The sequence below is a fragment of the Equus caballus genome, chromosome 6 (assembly GCF_041296265.1).
Source record: "Equus caballus isolate H_3958 breed thoroughbred chromosome 6, TB-T2T, whole genome shotgun sequence".
Classification (NCBI taxonomy): Eukaryota; Metazoa; Chordata; class Mammalia; order Perissodactyla; family Equidae; genus Equus; species Equus caballus.
Window position 1 is genome coordinate 78,466,850 of NC_091689.1, and position 25,320 is coordinate 78,492,169.

A 25,320-nucleotide genomic window follows, 5' to 3' on the forward strand; every position below is an offset into this window, starting at 1 on the left:
TTTCAAGTTTTCTTAAATGACTTTAATTGAAGACTCAAACCCTCTAAACCATAGTTCAAGCCTGGCTCTGTGAGACAGCATCTGGTTCCTAATGGGGTCAGGGAAGAAATGCATAACTGAGGTTGAAGTAGGGAGCCCCCATCTCCCTGGTCTTCTGTTCTAAAGTTTATGCAAATTATGGCTGCTGGATAAGACATAAAATAATTATGTTCATGACACCAAGCTCTGGGTTCCTTTCTTCTTCTGATGCAAAATCTTCCTCCTAGGAAGGGAACTCTTTCACAAACTATTTGGGATCAAATATGGCTCTGTAACTGCACTAAATATCTATAAGCAGGAAGCTTCTAGATGCAGTTATTGAGCTGGCTACAAAAACTCTTCGGCCTGGAGAAGTCCACTCCCTCCCAGCCCACTCACTGTGCTAATCCATTACCCTCTCCATCAGCATCAGAGTTCTCCCAGACCCTGTTCTGAGAGGATCTAACCCTAGAAAAGACCAAATACCCATTGCTTGATTCCCATGGCCTGATTTCTTTGGAGGCCCCAACATAGGGCTGAACTGCAGTTTGCAGGGCTGTGTACAATAACAGCCATTATTGTAATCTTGAATTTCTATCAGCCGTTCTTCCTAAGAACAATTGAAAACACCTTCACAGTAATAATATCATCAGGTTTGCCCTCTTACCAACCCCCAAAAGAAGAAAGGGGGCAAACCCCTTCCCTTTACATTAAAAGGAAACATGAGGCCTGGAGAGGTCAATGACTTGTTCATGGTTACACTTCCCATCAGGGCAAAGAGCTATAGAGGGCTCCCACCTTCTCTGAACTCTTTCCAAAATGCTGGAGGGCAAAGATTTGCCTGTTTCTCTGCATTTTTCTAATTTGTATCTTTTCTCTCTTTCCCATATGGGTGCTTCTGGATTTGGGAATCCCTCCCAGTCTCCTCCGTCGCCTCTCCAGCCTGGAGCAGATAGCACCTCAGTCCTGCATGAGCTCTCACTGCCCTCATGCCCCTTTCTGGCTCCAAGCTTTATTGAGTGGAAGACACCACATAGGCTGTGGCGATGTACTTCTTGCCATTTCCATAGGTGGACTTGTCCCAGGTATAGGTCTGGATGGCCAAAGGATATCCACCCAGGCTTAACTGGCACCTGTGAGGAAAGATCATGAAACTATAGGGGCTGCTTCACTCCACGTCTGTTCCCAGGCTGGAAGGATCAAGCCAAACCCATACAGAAGGGCTCCACAGCTTGCTTCAGCCACCGCCTCCAGCTCCCCACATGCAAGCAGCCCTTTCAAAATCTATGCCTTATTTTCTATCTCCTTAAAGAACACTGCTCCCCATCTTTCCCAGAGAAGTATTCTAAAATCCAAGATTCTGGAGCCGAAACCCCCAGAAATTAAATGTCTACGCAGGGTTTCAGAAGTAGTAGGACCCAGAGTCCTCAACTGTTAGAGAATGTGAGGCCCAGTAGCTTCAAACTGTACTCTCTGGGGCTCTAGGGTTCCCCTAAGCAGCCTTGGGGGCCAAATCGAGAGGCTTGGAGCCCCAGGACAACTCCATTTCTAACTGTTCAATATGTTAAGGTCCTGCATAAGATTTCACTTGGAGAGAAAGAAGGGAGGTGGTTCTGCTGCTAGGATGAAGTTTGGCCCTCATCAAGCTAATCTAACAGCTTCATTTCCAAGTGAAAAAAACTTTGTCCAAGCCCTCTAAGCCGGGGCTCCTGAATATCCTGCATGAGGACAGCCTACAGCCCTGGCCTACTCCCCAGGCCTGGCTGGCCCAGTACTTACATTTTGCCCGGTCTGGCGATGAAGCACAGGGAGTAGAGTGCAAACTCAAACTCAGGGCTGCTGCCAATGAACGCCGAGCCCACTTCCTTATAGTAGCCGTCCCAATTGAACTGCATGGCTAGCACGTCGGGGTAAGAATCCCACTGCCGAGAGAAGGGTGGCAAAGGGGGTCTGGTGAATGACATGGAGGGGAGTCAGACCGAGGGGTGCCAAATGGATTTGTTGAGGGCCCATTAGGGGTCTTGTGAGCATTCCGGGGAGGCTGGCTTCTTTAATGGACCGAGGAAACAGTCTGCCCTGCTAAGGTGTCTAAGCCCTGCTTGGACACTGTCTGGAGCTGCCAGTGCGCATCTCCTAAGGAGGCCAGAGTCAGCATCACCACATGACCAATGCCTGGGGAGCCGGGCATAACTGTTCCCTGTGGCCCTCACATGTGGAAGAGAAGGACAGTTTACTGCCCCCAAATTATTGCCTGGCACAGGGCAGCAAAGTTTCTTTTTCATCAAATATAAGGAGTTTAACTCAAACTAGCCAGGCTGAGACTTCCAGCTGACACAGCATTCTAAGGAAATTTGGGCAGTGGGTAATTGCGTGTCTCTGGTTCTCCCCTCTGAGAATCCTCCGCCGTCCCTGCCTCCCATCCAGAGATGGTGCCCTCTGCCTCCTGTCTCCTGCAGTTCTGGAGCCTTCACTGTCTGGAAGGGAGTCCCAGAGTCCTGGATGGCTGAACCTGCTCTCCAGCAGATAGGGAAGCTATATTCACAATCCCCATTAGGCTGCCGTTGAGGGTCGGTGTGAGAGACAAGTCTGACTGTTTGGAATACTGAATGAGGGCAGGAAGTCGGGTACTAACAAGGCTTTTCCAGCCCATGGGGTCAGCACTCAGTACTCACGGGACCGTCATAGATGTGACTGTAATAGTCAACCAGGCCCTCCTTCTCCTGCATGTAGAAGCGGATCCAGTTATGGAAGCCAGTGACCTTGCCTTTTTTGACTTCACCTATAACAAAGAGTCCAAGGTGGGTGACCTGGGCCTCCCATCCCACTCCCTTCCCCTCCCCATGCCAAAGCTGTCCCCCTTCTCCAGTCTCTGACTCCTAGAATGTTCACCAGCTCAGCTCCTTGCCCCAACTTCCCAGAGTACCTCTCATCCCTAACTCTCACCTCAGGAAGCGCCCACCGCCCCCCCCCCCCAACCTTTCGACTAAAGCCCTTAGGAGAATTCCTCCTCCCAGCTGACCCTGGTTCCAATCTGAGATACTCCTCTGAGCCATTTCCCCAGGAGCAAACCAGACTTAAGCAGAGCTTTATGGAGTGGGGCAGTGGGGAGAAAGAACACAGCCCTCTTAGGAAGCAGCTGACCAAGCTCTAGAAGCCGAGGACCCTCAGAGGTAGACAACATGCCCCCCAACACGTCTCCCTTCCTGCATGTGCCCCTTGGAAGCCTCAGTATCTGGTCTTCTTTCTCCCTTAGAGCCTCCACAAGAGACTCCTCAGACCCTCCCTCTTGGCCTGGGAGTAGACATGTCTCTCCCTGCTAGCTGGGTTGGCTGCTGTTTCATCAAAGCCTGAGGCTGCCCTGCTCCTTAGGAATGCTGTCTCTCTTTATCCCCCCAACTCTTTCTTTCCAAGTCGAGTGACCCCACCTGAGAAGACGTGTTCAAAGCCACTTGAATCCCCCTTGTCATTGCCTCTTGAATAGAGCCCAAACCACATGTTCTTCAAATCATTGACGAACTCTTGTTCCGAGCTGTAGCGGTCTGGGGAGAGGAACACAGAGGACTTAGGAGAGGGGAAGGCAGGGCCAGATCCTGGGAAGCAAGGAAGGGCCACCTGCTCCAGCCAGAGACACGTAGGTTCAACCGACAAAGATATCCAATTGTTCGTTTAGCAGTTATCTGTGGGGCTCCTGTTTTGTGCCAGGCCCAGATCTAGAGGCTGAGGATTCAGCAGGGAACCTCAGAGACAAAGCCTTTATAGTTTACATTCTAGTGGAGACAAATAATAAACAAATAAACAATAAACAAACAACACGATTTCAGACAAGTGCTAAGAAGAAAATAAAGCAGATTATCCATGATGACAATGGTGGGGATGCGGGTGTGGGCTCTTCCAGAAAGGAAGCTCAGAAAGGCCTCTCTGAGAAGGCAGCACCAATCAGAGACCTGAAGGATGGGGAGTCGGCCATGCAAATATCTGGGGAAAGATTCTTCCACTCAGAGGGAGCAGCAAGTGCTCCAGGACGACTGGAACTTGGTGTTCAAAGAAAATCAATGTGGCTGGAGCATCGTGAGCAGGAGGAGGCAGTGTAAGAAGAGGAGGTCCGAGAGGTAGTCAGGGCGAGATCATGCAAGCCATGGCAAGAAGGCTGGGTCTCAGGCAAACGGTAAAAATCACAAAGATATTTTAGATTTACTGAGTACCTTCTATGTGCCTCAGTCCTTACAATGAATCTTCTTATCAAGTTGGTATTGACTATCCCCAATTTAGAGATGAGGAAACTGAGGCAGACAAAGGTTACATTGCTCGAGGACTACCTAGTTAATAAGAGGTAGAGACAGCACTTGAGCCCGTACAATCTAGCTCCAGAAACTGATCTCCAGCCACTCTATAGCTTCCTGGTGGTGGGGAAGCCGCTGAAGGGTTTTAAGCAGGGGAATTACGTCCTAGGAGCTTTGTTTTTTAAAGGCTCACTCTGGTTGTGTATGTAAAAAGATCAATGGGGCAGATGAGCAGAAGCAGAGAGCCCAGTTTTGAGACTAACACTTTGTCCAGGTCAGAAGTGGTGGCGGCTGAGACTGCAGTGGCAACTGTCCGGGAGGGGCGAGAAGCGGGCAGATCAGAGATAGATTCTGAAGGTGGAAGTGACAGACATTACTGATGGATGGAGAAGATGGGGTGGGGAGCAGTAAGGTAAAGAGAAGAATTGAATATAACTCCTGGGCTTTTGGCCTGAACAGCTGGATGAATTGTGGTGTCATTTTCGAGACGAGGAAGACTGAGGAAGGGACAGTCTACAGAAGGAGGCAGCAATGATGAGTTCTCTTTACACTGAGCTCTGAGCAGACGCCAGTGAGACAGCCAAGTAGAGATGTCAAAAAGGCAGTTGGAACCCAGGGAAAGTTCCCGGCTGGGGATCTAAATTAGGGAGCCATCAAACATCGACTGTTTACTGCCCAGAACTGTGTGCAGAGGAGACAAAAGAGATACCAGACATCTTTCCTCCTTTCCAGGACTTAAAACACAGTTGGAAAATAAGACTAAATTTACACAAAATAACAGAAAATTGTTGCACAATCTGAATGGCTCCCACTGACTAGGTGCCAGGCTTTCCACTGGGTGAGCTACATGCATTAACCTCCAAGACCCCATTTCACAGATGAGGCTCAGCACAGGGCAGGTAATTTGCCCAGGGTAGAAACACTGGCAAGTAGCAGAGCCGGACTCAAACCAAGTCTCTCTGGCCCAAGGCTATTTTGGGCCACACCCCAAACCCTTCACCTCTGAAGAGACCCAAAGGCCAGCTGTGAGCTGGGGCAGGAGCAGCTTCATCAGCGTGGCGGGATGCAAGCTAGAACTTTAAGAATATGTGGGATCTGGACAGGAGAGAGGTGAAGACAGGGTGAGAAATGGAACAGCCTGGCCTTGGGATCAGAACCCTAGGCTCCAGTCCTGCCTCTGCTTACAACTTCCCCTGTGGCCTCAGACAAGTCACCTAGCCTGTCTGGGCCTCTATTTCTCTCAGTTGAAATGTTGGGGGCCTCCGTCTGGACCTCCAAGATTCTCTCATTTATTTACTACAAAGAGAACACCAGGGGGCGGTGCAGGATTGGGTCTTCTTCACACGGATTATTTTTGTGCCACTGGCTTTACCTAAAAACAGCATGTTCCTAATTCTTAAAGGGAGGCCAGAGGATGGAATGCAGCAGCTCTGAGCATTAGCGATCCCACAGCCATGGGAGAAAGACCTGGACAGAGCACCCCTGAAACAGAGCCCAGCGGCCTGGAGGTCAGGAGAGGAATCTGGAGGACACTAACAAACACAGCCCCGTGCCAAGAAGTCCTGTGGCCTAAACCTTTTTTGGTCTGCTTGGAATGTCTCTCTCTCTCTGGAACCCCTCCAACCAGAATCCTTCCCGGTAGAACTTCCCTCTCTGAACCTTTGTTGATTTTCTGTTGCCGTTTCCCCAGCAAAAAATGTGGGGTGGGCCGAGCTCCTTCCTGGACTTAGTGCAGGAGGAGGGAGAACACTGAGGGACTCGACATGCCTGAAAAGTGGTGCTGACTCTGGGACCAGCTGAAGCACCCTGGGGCGGAGTAGGGTGGCTGCTTGCCCTGCAGAGAACCCAGAGCAGTGGGGTAGGGGGATAAAGCAAGTCAACAGGTAGGGTAATCTCCAAGTCAGACAGGATTCTTCAGCTCCCACTTGGGCCCATGATCTCTTCTGGGCACCTCTCTGGCCCCCTCCCTGCCCCCTCCCAGATGTGCACTGGCCTCCACATAGTCCCCACCATGGAGCACCCAGAGGTGCCTGGCTCTCAGCAAGCAGACCTGAGTCCTCAGCACCACCTCATGGGGCCTGGCAGGGCTCACTCACTCTGGTCACGGAGAAAGCTGTAGAGCTCCTTCATGACTGCCGTCTTCGTGACCTCTCTGAGGAAGGCATCCTGCTCAGCCAGCTGCTGGGCACTGAAGTGCTCCCCACGGCCCGTCGCCCGCTGGTAGTTGTTGAGGAGGTTGATGAAGGCTGCGTAGGTGGGCTTGGAGAACAGCTCCTCGTTGACGTACGAGAAGAGCCTGGGGGAGGTGGAGCGAGGCCCACTGAGAGGCCTGAACGTGGAGCAGAACCCCCTCCAGGAACTGGCAGATGGGCCAGGGGCAGGCAGGCAAGGGCTGGGCTCAGGAGCAGACGGGGGACTTCAGATACTCTTGAAGGCCATGCATGAGGTCTCTTTTTTCTGCCACTTCATCTCTTGGAAGGCTAGTTCTAGTCTCAGGCTGGCCCACACAGAAACCCTCCCACTGGATACCCACAGTTCCCTAGATGGCTTTATTTGTCTCTGGAGACCTATTTTTTTCTCTCCCTTTGATCCTGCCTGCCTTGAGAAAAGAGCTGAGGCATGAAAAGGAGCAAAACTTCGGGAGAGACTTTGGGGAGGGGGAGGGAAGGGAACTCACGGCTCTGGGCAGTGGTCCACCTGGTCTCTGGTCTCCGACGGGGAGATGCAGTTCTGGCTGTTGATGATGATGTCTTCCTTCCGGGCTTTGTTGGTGTCCGCCCTGTAGATCTTCTCAGAGATGCTCTGCAGCTCCTCCTTGGTTATGGCGTCACTGCTGTGGGAGAAGCCCTCTGGGAGGAATTGGGGGAGCGGTGGTCTCAGAGCCAGAGGGAAGGCCAGGGGGAGGCAGCTGTCTATGTGCACCCCCTCCTGGGCACCTTCGAGGGAGAGGGGCTGCAATTAGGCGTCCTAGGGGTTGGAGGGCAGGGGCCTAGGGCCTAAAGGATCCTTAAAATCAGCACATGGCCTTGCCCACAGAATGTCCACACTGTCCCTTTCCTCTAGGAAAAGGTTCTCAAACTTTGACATGCCTCAGAAGCACTTGGAGGGCTTGTTAAGACAGATGGGTGGGTCCCACCCTCAGAGTTTCTGGTTCAGTAGGTCTGGGGTGAAGCCCTAGAGTGATGCCGCTGGTCCAGGGACCCCACTCGGAGAACTCATGCTCTAGAGAGTTCCTTTGTCTCTGAGGCGATGCTAAAGGGGGCAGGAGACTGACCGTGGTCACACAGGCTCTCGAAATCCTCGCAGCAGTTCCCAAAGTCCCGGCAGCGGGCATTGCAATGGCACTGGTGGTGCTTGTCGAAGGCTTCGAGGCAGCGGCCCCGACAGGAGTCGGGTGCGGAGTACAAGTCTGAGAGAACAGGGGGAGGCATGTCCAGGGCAGACCTCTAGAGGTCGCTCCATCACATCAAGGCCAGTCCCCCCTTGGGCCTTGTTCCCCTCACTCTTCCCATTAAATTCTCCAGGTCAGGAAAACAAACAAGCTTAAACAAACAGGCTTCCTTCACAGTCCGGAAGTCCTTTCTGATGCCGAACTCTACTTTCTGGCCTGTTGTTTTTATAATCTTCCCACTCTAAAGATAAAATCTCTTCCACTTCCCTCTCTGGCCTCTCCACAGGCCTCAGAATCTCTTTCCTGCCTGCCCCCAGGCTGCTGGGGCCCTCAGCTGTCTTCCCCCACAGGCCCCAAGAGTCCAGCCAGCCCCTCTCACCACCTCCAAGGGGTCCTTTGGGGTCCGTCTGGCTTCGGCCTGGGCCTGTGTCGCTGATATGGCTGCCCCCTCCTTGTCACCCTCTCACATCCCTCCTCCCTTATCCTGAAGCTCCCCGACTCCCACCCCACCCCCAGAGGCCGACTCACTGGTAGCCGGGACCTCCTCCGTCTCTCCCTCCAGCTCCAGGAATGGCTCTGGCTCTTTGGGGTCCTCTTCAGCTGTAGGTCAGAGAAGTAAAGTCACCAAGCATCCTGAGGGTTCCTGCCACTTATCTCTGAGTCTCAGCTCCCCAGGGACAAGCGTGTGCATGGGAAGTAAATACAAAACTGAGGCTAGGGTACAACGAACAAGTACCAAGACAGGGAGGAGAAAAACTGGAAATGGGAGCCAGAAAGGGACAGTTATTGAAAACGGCTATAAAAAGTGATAAGGATTTCTCCCCGTGACAACCCTTCTTACCACTTAACCTCTCTGCTACTGTCTGCTCACCTGAGATGGGGAGAGGAGGCAGGAGTTGGTCCCCTCTGGACTGAAAACTCTGATTTGGGTTATGACTTTTCTTTAATGAAAGTTGATAGATGGATAGGCTGACCAAATGACAAGGCCCTCACTTGGGGACGTCCTTTACCTATAATAAGTCCAGTCAGGGTCGAGGGTGAACCCCTCCCAGGGCCTCCAGGAACCAGAACTGTTTCCTGAGATACCAACTTCCCTTCTTTCTTCGCAACACTTGGCAACGGTCACAAAGACTGTGTCTGCGAGGGCGTGCTCAGAAAAGCACATTCCTATTGAGGCCGCATTCCCTGGACCTGCAAGCTGGGTGACTGCAGCCTGGGCTCCAGGCAGAGGAGGGTGGGGTGGCGGTGGGGAAGGAGGTGGAGGGAGGCACATTTCTGAGCTCTTCGTTCATCGCACAGTGGAATAATACCCCCCAAAGAAACAACATTAGTACAAAGTGATTCAGAATCTATTAGTGAGGCTGCTGGACGGTACTGTGTTATTACCATCAGAACCACAAGTCAGGTTATTCATTCCATCAGTAAACATCTTCTGGTAACTTACTTTGTACTAAGCTGTGTTCTAAGTGCTGGCAATCCACAGGGTTCTTAATTCATCCACATTTTACGCTAAATAGACTTTTGTGAGCTGATCTGGAGTCTTAACCATCATTTATAATATTTCTTTGTATGGGAAAAGGATTCTGAGTTGGAAATCAGAGACTTACAGAGGAAATGGCTCCTAAGCTGGGTATTGTCTCTATCTTGAAATGCCACCTGATGGTCCAAGGTGAACAAGCCTTCCTGTGTCTGCTGAATGGGGCACGTGGGCAGCAGAAACGGCTAGGCTCTGCTTCTGGCACTGAGCTCAGAGCCTGGGTCTCCCCACCTGGGCCTGAACATCAGGTCCTCTGCTGGAACATATGGTAGTTTTGTGTAAATGAAGGAAGCTTCCTTCTGGGTGGAAGCAGCTCTGTGGGCACATGGCTGGGCCAGCAGATACCATCTTTGGGCAAATAAGGAAAAGGCACTCCTTTCTCTTGGCAGACACAGCTCTGCACCAAGGCACATGGCTTAGCGAGAAGAGTGCAGGTTAGATTTTCGTCCAACTTGTCCTCTCAGCCAGGTGCCCTTGTGCAGTGCACAACCTGTACAGCCATATGTAGTGGTCTTTCTGGCCATTATCTACCATGGCGTCAGTGACCATGTTTTCCAAACTAGGAGTTGGGGCACATGGTTTGACAGTGAACCTAGCAAGGCTTTGTGTCACGAAGCAGAAGATCATTCATCTGCGAGTTTAAAACATTGGAAATATCCAAACAAGGAGATCATTCAAAATTATTTTTTTTTAAATGATTCATTTAAAACTGTCATTGGAGTAGCAGAGGAACAATCAGCTTTTTTTTTTTTTTTTTTGAGGAAGATTAGCCCTGAGCTAACTGCTGCCAATCCTCCTCTTTTAGCTGAGGAAGACTGGCCCTGAGCTAACATTGGTGCCCATCTTCCTCTGCTTTCTATGTAGGATACCTACCACAGCATGGCTTAGCCAAGCAGTGCCATGTCTGCACCCGGGATCCGAATCAGCAAACCCCAGGCCACCGAGAAGCAGAACGTGCAAACTTAACCGCTGCGCCACCTGGCCGGCCCCAACAATTGGCTTTTGAGGGCAGCATGTGTCTCATTTTAATTGCTGGACTGGGAATGACAGGTTAGAGAAGTTGTGGCCACTTGGTGCATTCTCTATAGGAAGAGTGGTGTGAATTGTGACTGTCACTGTGATGCCATGTAGACTTCCTGATGGCAGGCAAGTTGAGAAAGTTCACGGCCACTTTTATACTTTTGTAATTTAAAGTATTAAATAACAATTGGTAACGTAGTACATGCTAAAATATCATTTTTATCATTTTGCTTTTTTTGGAATTAAACTTTCAAGATATTATTAATCCTGATACATCAGGTAATCCAGGTAAATGACATCTACTGTATTTTAAGTTGGGGACATCCTAGAAAACCTGGGACAATTGGCAGCCACATCCCTGAGCCCTGCTCTGCCCCTCAGCATCCTTGTCTTGAACCCTGCTCTGGACAGCTGGACACCCGAGCCAGGGTCCCCTCGGGCAGGCTGCAGCAGACATGGCCCGGCCTGCCGTGTCTCCCAGGCCCTTCACCCACAAGCAGCCTCACCAGTACACAGCTCCTCATAGTCCTCACAGCAGTCCCCGTGCCGGGCACACTGGCGGTCACACTGGCAGGCAGCACCCCGGGTGAATTTCTCATTACAGCGAGATACACACGACTCCATTTTTCCTATGGGCAGTAAAGGTCACAAAGTCAGCTCGAGTGGGATCATATTGTCTTCATCAAGCTACCCCCTGTGGGAGGGTTCACAGACAGGGGCGGGGGCCCCTCCTGGCAGGGAAGGTCATTGCTATCTGCGAAGGAGAAATCATGCACGGCCTCCAGTGAGTAACATAAGCCTCGTCCCCACCGCCCACCAAGTAGTGCAGAGCTCGTAATACAGAGGAGGATCACAAACTCACATGCCCACCGGGGATTGACCTGTAACACAAACAAGTAAAGAATTAGGGAGGCAGAAGGAAGAGGTGGGGACTGTGACAAACTTGGGAGCCATGCCCTGCCTGAAATTGGCAGCCACTCCTCAGCTCCAGCCATTTGCTGCCATGTTGGGATGCAGGCTCGGTGTTGCCAGAGCCTCCAGTTTTTCAAGAAAAGCCTTAATTTTTATGTGAAATTTTCCAGCTTTTAGAAAATTCAGGCAGAACAAAGAAAGAGGTCTGTGGGCTGGACATGGCCCATAGGCCACCATTCACCTGTCACACAGATGAAGGTGAGTCATTGCTGCTCAGTGATCCCACCTGCCCTCTCCCCCTGGACCCACGGCCTGCCTCTCATCCCATCCCTTTCATGTCTTCTGCTTCTTTGTTCTTCCTTCTCCGTCATCTGGTCTCCTCGGGACCCTGTTTCCCCCATGTCACATCTTTCTGTTTCTTTGTCGTCTTTGGAATGCATTTGGGTTCATTTATGCTCAGGGTGGGGAATGAGGCGGGTGTGAGTGAGAACTGGGCTTTGGAACAGCGTCTGTTCCGTAACCACAGACCACATCCCTCACTCCAGCCAAAGGGCTTGCAGAAGCAAGCTTTTGGCCACAGGGGGAATTTTAAGACAAAAAAAATTTTTGAAAGAAACTGTACAAACCCACCACCACTCCTAGAAAAACAAGCCCCCCACGGCCACCACAGGCAAGACAGTGGAGGGGAAAGCCAGCATGACGGCTGCTTTGGGGCCCTTTCCTTCCACTCTGGGCTTGAAGGGTGATAACAGAGCCTTTGTTTCCATTTGCGGTTCCTGAGGTTTGGATGGAGCGAGTGCTGGGTTTAGGGGTCAGGCTGTGGGTTACGGAGAATGTCAAGATCAGAGTCAGAGTTACCATTAGCAGCAGAGTGTGTATGAATGAGGAAACTGACACCTAATTTGGGCTGGGGTTGGGGTTACTTAGGCTTAGATTAAGAGCTACAGTTAGGATTCGGGCTTGAGTTACAGTACTGATAAAGTAACAATTTCATATTGATGTCTGGCTAAGGAATGGGGGGTTGGTTTAGCAGCAAACTAGTATCGAGGCATGTGTCAGGATTAGGAGAGGAGAAATGATGGGTTGTGCCTTGGATTCGATTCGGGATTCGGTTCTGACTGGGATGCCGCACAAGTATAGTATCTCGCTTTAGCCTGGAGTGGGGTGGAGGTAAATATTAGGGATATGGGTTTATTATTGGTGTGGATTCTGGGATTAGGGTTTATACAACGCGAATGAGGGTGACACAGCAGAGACATCCAGAACTTGACTCTGGCGCCAAACTGCTTGGGGCTGGAATTCTGGTTCTGCTGCTTTCTTGCTATGTGATCTTGGGCAAGTTACTTGACCTTCTGTGCCTCAGTTTCCTGATCTGTAAAAGTATGATAGTGAAGCTTATCTCCTGGAATATTTACAATAATTAAATGAGTTGATATTTTAAAAGCACTTTGTACAGTGCATGACACATAGTAGCTCTATAGAAGTGTTTATTAGGTAAATGAGCAGTGGCAATATTCCACGCCTGTCTTCAAGGTGACAGGTGTTCAGACTGCCTCGAGCAGTCCTCACTGTCGACATACTTAATCTAGCTGACTCCCTCCCTAGGTTTCAGCTGGGCCATCCTTGGGGCTGGGGTGTCAGCACATTTATGCTGGTTTCCTAGCTGACATCATCACTGTGGGTCTGTGTTCTTTTACATCAAAGAGGTGTCAGGCCAAGGTTAACCCAGGTCCTGAGGCAACCTCACGCTGTGTACAGGGCTCCAATGTGGCCAGGAAGGCAGGCCTCTGATCCAGTGGATTGTCCCCAAAAAAGACTAGACTCAAGGCCATTTGTCCCTTCCGGGCCAGGGGAACTTCTCTTGAATCTTAAATGATGCTTCCTTGGAACCCGAATGCAAAGATCTTCAGGAGAAATTCTCCGCCCAGGAGGAATGCGCCATCAGCTGCCTGCTCAGCCAGCCTGGCAGTACACCCAGAATCCAAAGGGAGAGAATTCAGACAAATCAGGGCAACGTTTTTAATGGGCCAGATCAGCAGAGTCCAAGGAAAGAATTCAACCCATTCCAGCAGCTGGCACCAGTTGAGAAGGGCTACAAGTGAATAGTCAGCTTGTGGAGCTCAGGAGAACACCCCCCACTGGCCCTCACTGAGTGGACTTTTCATCTCTGTTCAACAACTTTGTCCCCAGGAAGAACCCTGGGCCAGGGGTTCTTCACGCTTCCATGTAAACTTGGTCTGCTTCAAGACGACCTTGGGATTTGAGGGTGGAAGGGAGGAGTGGGAGGGACTTTTCCTTGCAGGCACCTGGCTGTGCTGTTCTGGGGACCCTCAGACAACTAGTCACCCTGACTCTTCACTCCAGTACCCCAACCCTGCACCTCCAATTCACACACTCTATGTCTGCCCCTCGCACCAGCCATGTGCCTGAATCACTGCTCCAGCAACCATCTGCCCCTTGTCCCTCTGCCTCATTTCTCTCTCTCTTGCTGCCTTTCTTCATATGGTCTTCCTCTTTCAGACTAAGATTCTCCCTCCATTCCCCATGAAGAGCTTAGGGCCTCCCTTCGCCCATGAAATGCTAAATTTCTCTGCACCTTCCAAGACTTGAATATACCAGAACGCCCACTTCCTATCCATACTGCCCACCAAGACAGCCTCGTCCCAAGCCTCAATGTCCCTATTAGGCCAGCACTCAGCCCCTCTGATAGTTGGGGCATCCTACAGCTGTGCCTCTCTGGGGGACGCAGATGCTGTTTCCATGGAGACTTAAGTGAACCAAGAAGATTCATTTCCAGGACCAGCCTCTTGCCTCAGTTCACTTGAAACAATCAAGGACCTGAGGTTGCCAATGACTCCTCCATATGATTCATAGTCTTGCTTCTAAGTTCTGAGATGTTGGAATAGGATGGACAAGAGCAAGCCTCTTTCCTCCCACCTTAGGAAAGAAGGAGGCATCATCCACTGGACCCTCACTCCTCCATCCATCACCAGCCCCAGGGGCAGGATTCCACCTGCACTTCTGAAGGCACTGTTGCCTCTGCCCTCAGGGATGTCCCTCCAGGGACCGAATGTCTCAAGTTGCCCTCCCCTCCAGAGGCTAGGTTGTCATTACCCAGCAGCTACTCCTGCACGCTAAGCTAGACATTCTCACACATGCCCTCCCTCCCTCTGTGCCACTGTCTCTCCACCACCCAGGGCCCAGACAGAGTTGATTCCAGTGGCGCTGCAGTGGCTGCCAGCATACAGGTGCACAATCCCATCCAGTGTTGGGGGGCCTGGGAACAGCTTTCCCCTCCAAAGTTTTTTCCATTTAGGAATCCCATTAGGGGTCACTTTATCCACAACCTGACTGGAAATGACTCCAAGAGTAGGTTTCTCCCAGGAATATTTACAATCATAATCATAATCAAAGCCCCGGTTCATTGAGATCTCACTCCATGTAGGGTGCTTCTTATACATTATCTTATTAATCTTTACACCAGTCCTATGAGAGACAACCTGGGTTGGGAGGGATGAGTATCAAGCTCCGATTCCTTCTCCTCTGAGTAGAGGAGGATTCTCCCCACAACCCTCAGCCCAGCCCTCTCCCTTGGCACTCGTTCCTACTCACCCATTCACCACCAATTAACACATCAGCGTCAGCACTGTGCACAGCGACTAAACAGGAAAGTGTTCCAGTTCTTCTGCCGGTGTCATCCTCTGCACCGCTAATAACTGTGGGCCAGGACCCTCCTCTGTACTTTAGTTCCTCTAACACCGGGACAAAGACCAATTGCTCTGACTATTCGTTCAGCCCCAGAGAACACGTGGCCCAGTCAGGGGCTCTTCCGCTTTTCCCCTGAGCATGCCCATCTTCTAAGGTTTTACCTACAGAAAGGTCCCATCCCAAACAAGCTCCATCCCCAGGCAGGAGAAGGAGTGACCAAGGGCACCCAGGCCACACAAACCCAGCAGGCCACAGCCCCAGCTTTACACTATACAGCGGCCCCAGAAAACAAAACCTGTGTGAGATCAAGAGTCAGATTACACTAGGGGAGGTTTGCAGCTAGTCTTCCAACATGTCAAGAAGGGACTTCCATGACATCAGACCATCAGCCTGCAACTCCCCTCACACAGTCCACTCCCCTCCAGAGGCAACCCTTGCACCTCAGATGAGGACAGGTCTAAGGTGCTCCATGCCTTTAGGACAGAGCTGGCCTTCCCTTGTCCCACAACCCCCACCCTCTACCCAGTTCCCCGACTCTCTGCTTCTTTATGCAGGACCCTTTCATCCCCACCAGATAGCAACTTACCAGCCCAGGCCAGGCCGCAGAGCAGGGCCACTATCAGGGGGACGCAGGCCCTCATGGTGCCCAGTTGGAGGCCAAAAGGAGACTGGCTGTTGGACTTTCACTAGAGTCAAGGTGAATGCCACAGCTCTCAAATGAGCCTTATTTCCCAGGCTGATCCTTTTAAAGACATCAGAGCTTGTGGATCTGGTACCTCCACATCCTTTCAGGAAGGAAAAGGGGAGGGAAGGATCCCAGGTGGTTAGGAGGTGGAGAGAGGGTGGGGCCCTACAGCTGTTTGAAGCCAGAGGGAAGGTGACTAAGCAGGCAGGTAACGCCAGATGTTCAGAACAGGTCATGCTAGCTGCTGGTAGCTAGAAAATAGGTCATGCATCAGGTAGCAAGATGGTCCTAGTTTGGGGGTTCCCTGTCCAAATTAGGGGCACCCATGGGCTTATCTTTGGATGAGGCCCTCCAAATATCCACTTACCTGCAAGCCACAGGCTTGACTTTCCAAAGGGCTACAGGCTGGCTTCATCTTTGAATTCCTGGTGCTTACCATGAGGACCATAATAAGATGATCGTGACACATTTGACCAACAGTAAGTGCTCAAGCTGGTTTGGGGTCATGGGAAGGAGAGATTTAGGAGGCACAGGACAGAAATGAGGGCTGTTCTTACTTCCATCAAGCTGACCACAGCTAAACCACCCTAGAAATATCTTGCAAATGGGCCTCTAACTCACTGAGTCAGCATCCCAGGTTTTATATGTTTCAGGCTCTCACAGGCTCCAGGTTTATGAGGCCAGGGAAGGGCAAGAGGCCTCTCAAAGGCAGCCAAAGGGCCCACCCTTCCTCTCCTGGGAGCCCAAGGCCCCCCTCCCTTCATCCCCACTTACGCTTCTCCCCACTGAGGACCCCTCCCCAGAGATGAGGCTTCTCAGGGTTCCCTTCTTCCCAAGTCCAAGAGCAGAGGTGCCGCAACTCGGGGTTGCCACGTTTTCCCCTCCTAATAAAGGTGATATCTGCTAAGCAAAACGTCTTTTCCAGAGAGAGCACTGCATGGGGATTCTCAGCCCTCTCAAGAAAGAAAGGTCTCGAGCCAGCCCTGATGGCCTAAGGGTTAAAGTTCGGCACACTCCACTTAGGCGGCCCGGGTTCAGTTCCCAGGCATGGAACTACGCCCCTCACCTGTCAGTAGCCATGCTGTGGTGGCAGCTCACATAGAAGAACTAGAAGGACTTACAGCTAGGATATACAACTATGTACTGGGGCTTTGGGGAGAAAAAAAAGAGAAGAAGATTGGCAACAGATGTTAGCTCAGGGTGAATCTTTCCCAGCAAAAAAAGAAAAGAAGAAGAAAAGTCTCATATAAACAGGCAAAATTGATGAACAATTGAGACCACTCTATAATGGACTTTTTTCCAGAAGTGGTGGGGGGAGCATGTCCTTCTCAACCAGGCTACTTGAACATTGGAAGTTTCTTCCTCTCTCTCGTCTTCCGTTTTCTCATCTTTGAAATGATGGGTTTGGATCTGACCATCCCTTCCAAGTTCTCGGACTTCACTTTTGAGGCTTCCTGTCCAGGCCCCAGGTTGAGCAGTTGCGGTGGATTAAGGAGAATCCCACAAACCCTTGCTGTGTGGAGATGAGACCAGACATGGGCTGTAACGGCTGGGGAGGACAGCCTAGGCAAGCCACCTCGCAAGGGATTCACACCGGAAACACAACTGAGGAGTGAGCCTGGCCCTGTTCTCCAGGAAGGAAGCCTGGATAAAGGAAGGAGGGGCAGAAATGGCTGCTTTGTTGCACAAGTTTCATTTGCACAACCTGAAGACGGGCTGCCGAGCCACTGCCTGCCAGAATCCACCCTCCCTGGATTGGCAGCACGTTGAACATATCTCCAACTCCAGTTGATTTAGGGAATAAAGGAGAGCATCATTGGCTGGGCCAGGAAGCACTGACGCCCCAGAATTTGGGACTGGATGGTCTGTCCCTTCCACCTGGGTGGACCCTGGCTGAGGCCGAAGCCATTAGAGTGAGAATGGGGTCTGGCCAGAGTTGCCCTGATGTCCAGCCGAATGGACTGTGGGATGGAGCTTGGAGGGTGGGAGCTCTACCCTCCATCAGGGTAATTTTAGGTCAGGAGCAAGGCTGGGAGCTGGGAAGACAGTTGAGACAGACCCCGTAGAGCCAGACAGGTCATATAAGGACCCGAGAGTTTCAGACTGGGTCTTCCAACAAGAACTACAATGTCAACCTTGACACAAACCACCAACCCTGATGGAGCACTTACCACGTGTCGCACATGAAGAGCTTCCTGTGTGCTATCTCCTTTATTCTCACTACAACCCTCTAGGTACTATTGTTATCCTCATTTTACAGATGGGGAAACTGAGGCACAGAAAAGTTGGGAGATATGCCCAGGAGCACACAATTATTAAGTTATACAGCAGGGCTTCAAACCCAGATCCCTCTGACCAGAGGCCATCCTGATGAGCAATGGTGCTACATGGCCCCACAAACATCTCACCTCCAAAAAGCATCAACGACCACTTAATTTTGTCTGGGTTACTATGCAAAGTGGTCTGGAATGAGATTCACTGGAATTAAAAGGACCTCAGTGTCACCTAGTTCCAATTCTCAAATGATGTTGCAACGCCCTCAACAATCCTAAGAGGTTGTCCTGCCTCCACGTGACAGCCTCTGGTGCTCAGGGATCCCCCTTCCCAGAGCCGATTCCCAACCTCCAGGACCTCACAATCTAAGATGTACTGACGTGGACAAAAGCAGACAGGATGGTAGGGAAAATTCCATTCAGCCAATAAATGAACCTCCATCCCTACATTTACGCAGAGATGCCTCATAAGCTTAGATGCACACACATATGTCTACAGAGATAGACACATTAAATTATATTTCAGACCACTTTCTCTTTCCAGTGGGCCTGGTCTAGATAGAAAACTGCTGTTCCTCTTTCCAAGTCCTCCCACAGTTAGGTTCTCACATCGACTTTCCACTCTTTAATGACAGCTCTCCCCAGCAGCCACCATGGTGGCCAGCCAGCAAGCTGGGAGTCCCAGAAGGCTGGGTCCCAGAGGCCTGGGGCGGGGAGAGGGTTGTGAAAGATGCATGGTGGATGGACACTCATGATGAGAACACCAGCAGAGATGCCTCCTCAGCATGAGGAAGTGAGGAGAGGGTGCAGCTGTGCCTCCGTGGAGGCTCAGAGGATGGGGAAGGGGGTGAAGCCACCTGGGCAAGGATCCAGGAGGCAGTCAGCAGTCCGGGATGTGGAGAATGGGAATTCCATCAGCAAATATTTAGAGTGCTCACCATATGCCTGGTGCTGTGCTGTTCTCAAACTGGCAGTGTTCAGGCTGGGCTGGAAAACTGTTCTTGGAACCGACTGGTTTCTGGTGGGACAGAGGACAGAGAAGCCCCAGCATTAGGCTGCTGTTTAAAGTAGACTCCACTCATCTCTAGACTACCAAGGTGGTCAGGGGTATGTCAGGACCAAGAGGCTATGGGAGAGACTGATGCAGGAGGCTACTAAAGAGGGCATATGCCCAGGCCAGCCTGTCCTACCACCCTTGTCCTCTATGAAACTGAGTCACTTTAGCACAGGACCAGAGACTGGAAAGACCCTGCAGCTGGCCCAGTGCAGGTGTGGCCTGGAGTCACCTCCCAAGGGGACCCTGGCACCAGAATATGCTGGATCTCCAGCCGCCATCCCACTGTGGCCAGGGAGTACCCCAGGATAGAGGCCCAAGATGGTCGCCCACATCTCATCACTCGTGAACCACCTCAGTCCGTAGTGTCCTCTTATTGAAAGTGTCTTAGAATGGCTCCATGTGAGATTTTCTCCCACACTGGTTGGTATGCTGGGTACCAAATTTGTGTTTCCAGGTAATTAAGTTTGTGGGAAGCCCGACATTCAGCATCATGCTCAACACCTGCCTTGGATGCATTAGTCAGGGATGCTGCCTGGCCCATTCATTAGAGTCCCAGGCTGTGTTTCTGGTTCTGCTAGCCCAACCCTACGCCAGTCCTCTGCCTGGAACGCCTTCCCCCACTCACTGACTGTCCCTCTCCTACTCACCCTCCAGCTCCAGGGGGGAGCCCCATCTTCCACAAAGCCTGACTTCACCCGCCCAACCCACAGGATCCCTCCTGCCTATGGATTCAGTTCTTGATATTTGTCCTGTGTGCCTCTGACACATCACAGCCACCTCTGATAGATGTCGCTGCCAACATAGTGTAGATTAACCCCTGCACTTCCATTTAACTTCTCATCCATACAGGTTGTTTCCTCAGCTCATCTCTAAAATTCCTGAGACAGGGACCCTGCCTCATGGGTCCCCTCTACTGCTTTGTATTGTCACCCAACGTGTGTTAGAAAACTGTCAACATGTGCCAGGACCAGCAATGAATGAATGAATGAATGAATGAATGGGAGAACTGAGCCTTCCAGCCCCACTTGTTACAAAGGCTCAGGGGAAGGTGACAAGCAGAGCAGAGCAAATGGATCCCTCCCTGAGCTCTGGAGGTTCCAGAGTTCGTGCATGATGGGGGCGGCTCATGGGCAGCAGGTGGAAGTGTGTATAGGGCTGTAGGTGTAGGGGTTCATTTTGTAGTTCTGTTTTCATACCAAATACACTATTTTGGCTATATTGTACATTCATTTGGGACTAATGGAAATCTGGGGCGGACCTAAACCCCAAAGCACCCTTTGGCATCACCACTGCAAGGGGCAGCCACCTCGGGGATCAGACAGAACCCGGGATTCCAGCAGCTTCTGAATCCACAATGTAACAGACAACTCAACTTTATCCTGCTTTTTAGGATCCCAAAGAATCACCTGCCTCCATTTTTTGCCACCTATGCTAATGTTTGTTTTACACTGCCTACTAGTGATTACAAAATAAAATTTCTATTTCGTATCCTCAAATGCCAGGGGCTTTGGAGAGGGTCTGAAGGCACAGACGGGAACAAAGAGGAGCCGATGAGACCGGCAGACAGCGATAAGGAGGCTCAGAGAGACAGCCACGGAGTGAGCAAGGGCAAGGTCAAGACGGAGCCGGGCGGAGGCCAGCCAGGAGCCAGGCGCTGCCAAGAGGCATCTGGCGGAACTCTCCCCCCAAGTGTGTGGGCACAGCTGGCTGTTCTGCCTTCACAAAGAAGTGGACCAGACTGGCAGGAGCAACTCCTACCCAAGGTCCAGAGATCTACAATCTGTCAAAATTACCATAATTATTGTGCTATGGTGATTGGATGATAACAATTTCCCCTTCCTCATTCATTTGTTCATTTACTTGACTGTACTAAGCAAAGTGGATGCAAAGTCAGAAGCTCAGTACCTGAAATGGGGGCGAGATGATGGACGAAGTGCATTTAAAGCTATGATGAGGACAGAACACGATGCTGAGGCCACTGGTTCAAAGGCCAGATTGCCTGGGTTCAAATCCCAGCTCTTCCACTCACCAGCTGTGCAATCCTGGGCAGTTTCCCTGACCTCTCTGTGCCTTGGGTCCCCTGTAACTGTAAAATAGAGCTGGTAAGAGTACCTTACAGGGCTCTCGTGAAGATTGAATGAGTTAATACTTGCAAAGCTCTTAGAACAGTGCCTGGTAAATAATAAGACCAGATAAGTGTGTGTTTAAAAAAAAATAGGGCCGCAGAAGACTTAATTTCAATAGGATGCTTAGGGAAGCCCTTCCTGAAAGAACGACATCTAAAACAGAGACACGAAGCATGAGAAAGTGGCGGCTTTCTAATTGAAACTCTCCATAATGTGATTTCTTTTACAATTTCAAAAATAAATTTATATTGTCAAAATGTACAGTTTGAGTATTTCCGAGTCTTGGGGATGACCCTTTAATGAGACACGCTGTCTAGCTCATCTGGGTTGATTGCCAAAAGTGACCACCTATTTCCTGGGGGTGCGGCTGCAGCCTGGGGAGCGGGGTTTTCTCTGCGGGACTCTGAGCACCTCAGTGCGGAACAAATGCACGGCTCTGGCCTCCCGAGCCTTGTGCTCTATTTGATGAGATTGCCAACAGCTGCCTGCTGCAGAAGCCAAGAACCGAGAGGGAGGAGGGACAGCAAAGGCTGACCTCCTCCGTGGGCTGCCAGAGGGTCCAGCCTGAACCTGCAGGCTCTCCCTCCAGCACACAGGTTGTCCTGCAGGGCCTGGCCCCAGCAAAGCTGAGCTGGGGCAGCTGGCCACCACCTCTCCCTCTGACTTGCACTCAGGGGGCCCTGCGCTCCCCTAGGTAATACTTTGGACCATGCCCCTGACGCCATGGTGTGAAAACTCCCCTAACACCATTGCCTCTGGGCTCCTCCTTTCCTTATCTTCTCTTGAGAGTGACCATCAGACTCTTCCCAGGTTATGTGTCTACACGACAGGACCCTTGTAGAGACAAGTCGAACTTAAGGGGGAGAGACGAGCCGCCATGCACTCAGGCAGCTGCAGGAGGCAATATTAGGGGCAGGGAACTCTCTGAGAACCTTCTAATAGAACTGTGCTTGCAGCTGGCTCTCCCTATTGCAGGCAGTCTGGCTGGAGGCCACTGCTGGGAAGATGCTTGCAGAGGTCTGCAGCCTCATGACCAAAAGGGATCTGTGCTCCTTCGCCCGCTTTGATGCCTTGAGATGCCTAAGTCATAGACACTAGAGCGGGAAAACATCCCCAAACCTTCTAGTCCAAATCCTTGTTCATAAACAATGAAACTGAGGCCCAGGGAGAGGAAGGGACTTGCCCAAGGCCACATAGCTGCTGAGGCCAAGGCTGCTTGTGCCCAAAACACTGCCCACCGAGGGAGGACGCCCTGACCCCCGTCTGTGCTGCCCCAAGCTCTGGTTTACAGGGCTCTTTTCTGGAAGGGAGAGTGAGCTTAAAATGTCCTGCTGTCATGGCCCCAGCCAAAAAGTCACCCTCTCTCTACCCCTCTGCTGTCTTGAGTCCCCTGAGAGCCAGGAGCACCCGCCCTCTCCTCCACTCTGCAGCCCAGGAACAGCTCTGGCTGCCCACAACTCACCCCCAGTGAGAAAACTGAGGCCCTGAGCGCTCCCCAAGGCCAAGGGCATGGCAGGTAGAGTCAGGCAAGGCCCTAAGTATCCAGCCCTCAGGCCCAGGGTCCACACTGGTCAGAGTCTAAACACATACAAACCAGAATCCCACACCTTCCCACACAAAAAAAGCCTTATTCCTCCTTCTGGGGATCCGTGGGCCCATCTCCTGCCTCAGTGTTCCACCTACCACCACCAGCAGCAGCCCCCTCTGGCCCCATCAAGGCCACCTGCTCCAAGAAGGCCCCAGGCTTGGAAGAGAAGATGCTCTCCCAGCCTAGCTGCTTCTCAGAGGGATCTGGTTTCACCACCACTGGGAGGGATGACAGCAGCCCATCACCTGGGCCACAGGCCCCTTCACCCTCAGGTGCCCTGTCAGGCTGGGCTGCAGGAGAGACAGGCTTGGGTCTTGGAGCATCCAGAAGCCCAGAGAGTGGTGCTTGGATTGGCTGGGCAATTGGACAGACCTGAGAGGACACCTACCCAGTTCTAGCCCACAGCCCTGGCAGGTGGGTGAGAAGCCCAGAACTTCGTGTATGGGGCCAAGGGGGAGGATACATTTTGGAAATGCATTTATGTTCTGGCCTATAGGTCCATGGAAGGGAGAGAGGGATCAAGAACAACTGACAGGTCAGAGATTTTGCCCCAAACATCAGCCACTACACGTGCCTGATACCCAGGATGTTTGAGTGGCTTGAACCAGGGATGAGCTGAGAGCACCCCCAACCCTGGCGGGCACAGCTATGTAGGCCGGTGTGCAGGGCTCCAGGGAGCTGGATGGCTGGGGCTGTGAACTCCAACGTGGGAACAGCTGTGGGCCTTAATGCTTAGGGCTGAGCAGAGAGACCCTGTGGCCTGAGGCGTCCACTGCTCTCTGGACTTGTCCTCTGCGGCATGTTGTCCCATCTGATGGCCTTGTTCTGTGTGCATCTGCCTGGCCGGGTGGTCTGTTCCAGGAGGCCAGGACAGCCTGTCCCGTTCACAAAGCCCCCACCAGGCCCATAGGAAGGATTCCCAAATGAAGGAGGGAGGGAGGGATTTATATGCCTGGGTCTATTCCTACAAGAGAAGAAAATGCTGGGGTTCAGGGAGATTGCATCTGGCCCGTGGCACAGGCATAGCTGACACACACCCAGGTCCTTCAGCAGTCACTCTGTTATTAACCACTTATGTGACCTTAGGCAAATCTTCCTGTGCCTCAGTTTCTTTGACCGTAAAACAGGGCTAAAAAGAGCTGCCCTATCACCAGGGTAAAAATAAGATAATAGATGTGCTGGAAAGGATGAAACCACGATTCATATCTGACTCTATCGGCACAATAAATACTGTAAATAATAGCAATAGTAAGAAGATGAACCTTTGCCACTTGGGAAGCAGAGTAGCCGTTGGCCCAGGCTGTCGGGAAGCAGGTCTGTCCCACTCCCCCCATGAGCTCGAACTCTCTGCTGAATGCAGTGGGGGTGGAGGGGGCCGGATCACCAGCTCCGTGTCAGTCCTGTGGGATGCGGCTTGAGGAGAGGGAAGGACTGGCTCCCAGGGAGAGAAGCTGGAGCGGCCAGAGGTCGGGCTCCCCAGCCTGCCCTACCCCTGCACAAGATCGTGCTCACTCTGCTGGAGAGGCCTGACCCTCCCTGGTGTGCATCCCACAGCTAGAGTCCCAGCCTGGCCCCTAATCTGCCCCAGGCCTTCCCAAGGAAGCTAAGGATAAGGGATTAAGGGAGGGGTAGGGTGTATGTATCTGAGAGGAGGAATTACCCCTCCATTCTTAGGACACACACCTTAGGACACACTCATTCCCTCTCTGCTTTACCTCCTTCCAGGTAAAAGAGATTTTTTAAGGTCTGATCTCATACTTCTTTCTCTCAGCAGTCCCACAAATTCCTCCTCCCATCATAGCTGTCCTGAAGCTGGGACACAAACTGGGAGCCCCCTGCAGACAGTCTGGGCTGCTAGGACACAAGAGGATGGCACCCCCTCCCCCAACCTGGGCATTCAGGGAAACAGAAAGTGACACAGCCCTCAGAGCATGAGGCCACCACAACCTGGAGCCTTTCCCCCTCCGTGGTGACCCAGCCTAGTCACCGGGGGCCCCAGCTCCCAGTCGGTGGCCTCCTGCCACCCTGGGCACTGTTCTCCCAGCAAGACCCCTTCCAACAGGCCCAAAAGGTGTCCCGCCCAAGAGACAGGCAGCTGGGAGGTTGCAGGGCCGTCCAGCGCTGAAGGGAGATTCAAAAGTAGCCCAAGTTCCGTCGGGCCGTAGGTGTCACAGAGAAGAAAAGAAGAAACGCTGATGGAAGACACCCTCCCCACCATGCTTGGCTTCTGCTATTGCAGGGCTGGTCTCGCCCTTGAGTCTGAAAGGATGGTGAGGGCCGCGGCCAGGTGAGGGTCTTGCCGAAACCCGATAGACAATGGGTTTAGAAGAGAAGAAAGCTCCTGGGAGGCCTGACTCACCAAGGCGTAGGCCTCATGTCATGATTGCTCAGCTCTGGAAGCTTCCGTGCCCTGTAGTCCTCCATCTCAGTCCATGGGCAAAGGAACTGGCTTGATCACCCCTGCCATCCGCTCCAACCCAGGATCATCCTGGGAGAGTGCGTTGTGCCTGACTTCCCCAGAGCGATACTGCCCCTCTGTCAGGCTGGGGACACAGGACTGGTACAGCTGTCACCTCAGCTGTGGAACCAGAGCTACAGTTGGACTTGTTTGTCACTCAGAGCTGGACTGAGATCCTCACACTCATCTTACAGATGAAGAAATGGAGGCAGAGAACTGTTCGTTGACTTGCTCGGATTCACTTAAACCCGAGGTCTGAGCCCGGTT

General features: G+C 51.8%; 1 protein-coding gene and 1 long non-coding RNA gene across 6 annotated transcripts; one reads left to right on the plus strand and one right to left on the minus strand.

The window, feature by feature from the left end:
• Window positions 1-25,065, minus strand: ENDOU (endonuclease, poly(U) specific). 5 transcript variants are annotated; one of them, XM_070270192.1, is made up of 11 exons: window positions 24,955-25,065; window positions 18,763-18,842; window positions 10,753-10,875; window positions 8,218-8,289; window positions 7,573-7,707; window positions 6,976-7,147; window positions 6,395-6,594; window positions 3,444-3,557; window positions 2,691-2,797; window positions 1,798-1,940; window positions 1-1,151 (listed from the first exon to the last, which is right to left on the minus strand). In XM_070270192.1, exons 3-11 carry the CDS (start codon window positions 10,868-10,870, stop codon window positions 1,031-1,033), a joined length of 1,182 nt encoding a protein of 393 aa, XP_070126293.1. In that variant the 5' UTR covers window positions 10,871-10,875; window positions 18,763-18,842; window positions 24,955-25,065; the 3' UTR covers window positions 1-1,030. The 5 variants fall into 5 exon arrangements, with proteins under 5 accessions (XP_070126293.1, XP_070126290.1, XP_070126292.1 ...); XM_070270189.1 differs by lacking the exons at window positions 18,763-18,842; window positions 24,955-25,065 and adding exons at window positions 15,453-15,651; window positions 15,919-16,034; XM_070270191.1 differs by lacking the exon at window positions 24,955-25,065 and having other exon boundaries at window positions 18,763-18,918.
• LOC138924683 (uncharacterized) lies at window positions 11,220-21,268 on the plus strand. Its single transcript, XR_011439748.1, has 2 exons — window positions 11,220-11,416; window positions 20,384-21,268. It is a non-coding gene; the product is annotated as an uncharacterized lncRNA (long non-coding RNA).
• Window positions 25,066-25,320: the final 255 nt, after the last annotated feature.

Excerpts from the sequence above, each read along its gene's own strand:
- ENDOU (XM_070270189.1), bottom strand. The coding sequence starts at position 15,507 with ATGAGGGCCTGCGTCCCCCTGATAGTGGCCCTGCTCTGCGGCCTGGCC. Across the intron at positions 7,708-8,217 it reads GGAGGAGGTCCCGGCTACCA|ACTTGTACTCCGCACCCGAC; the intron begins GTGAGTCGGCCT and ends CTGTTCTCTCAG. Across the intron at positions 2,798-3,443 it reads CTTTGAACACGTCTTCTCAG|GTGAAGTCAAAAAAGGCAAG; the intron begins GTGGGGTCACTC and ends TCTTTGTTATAG.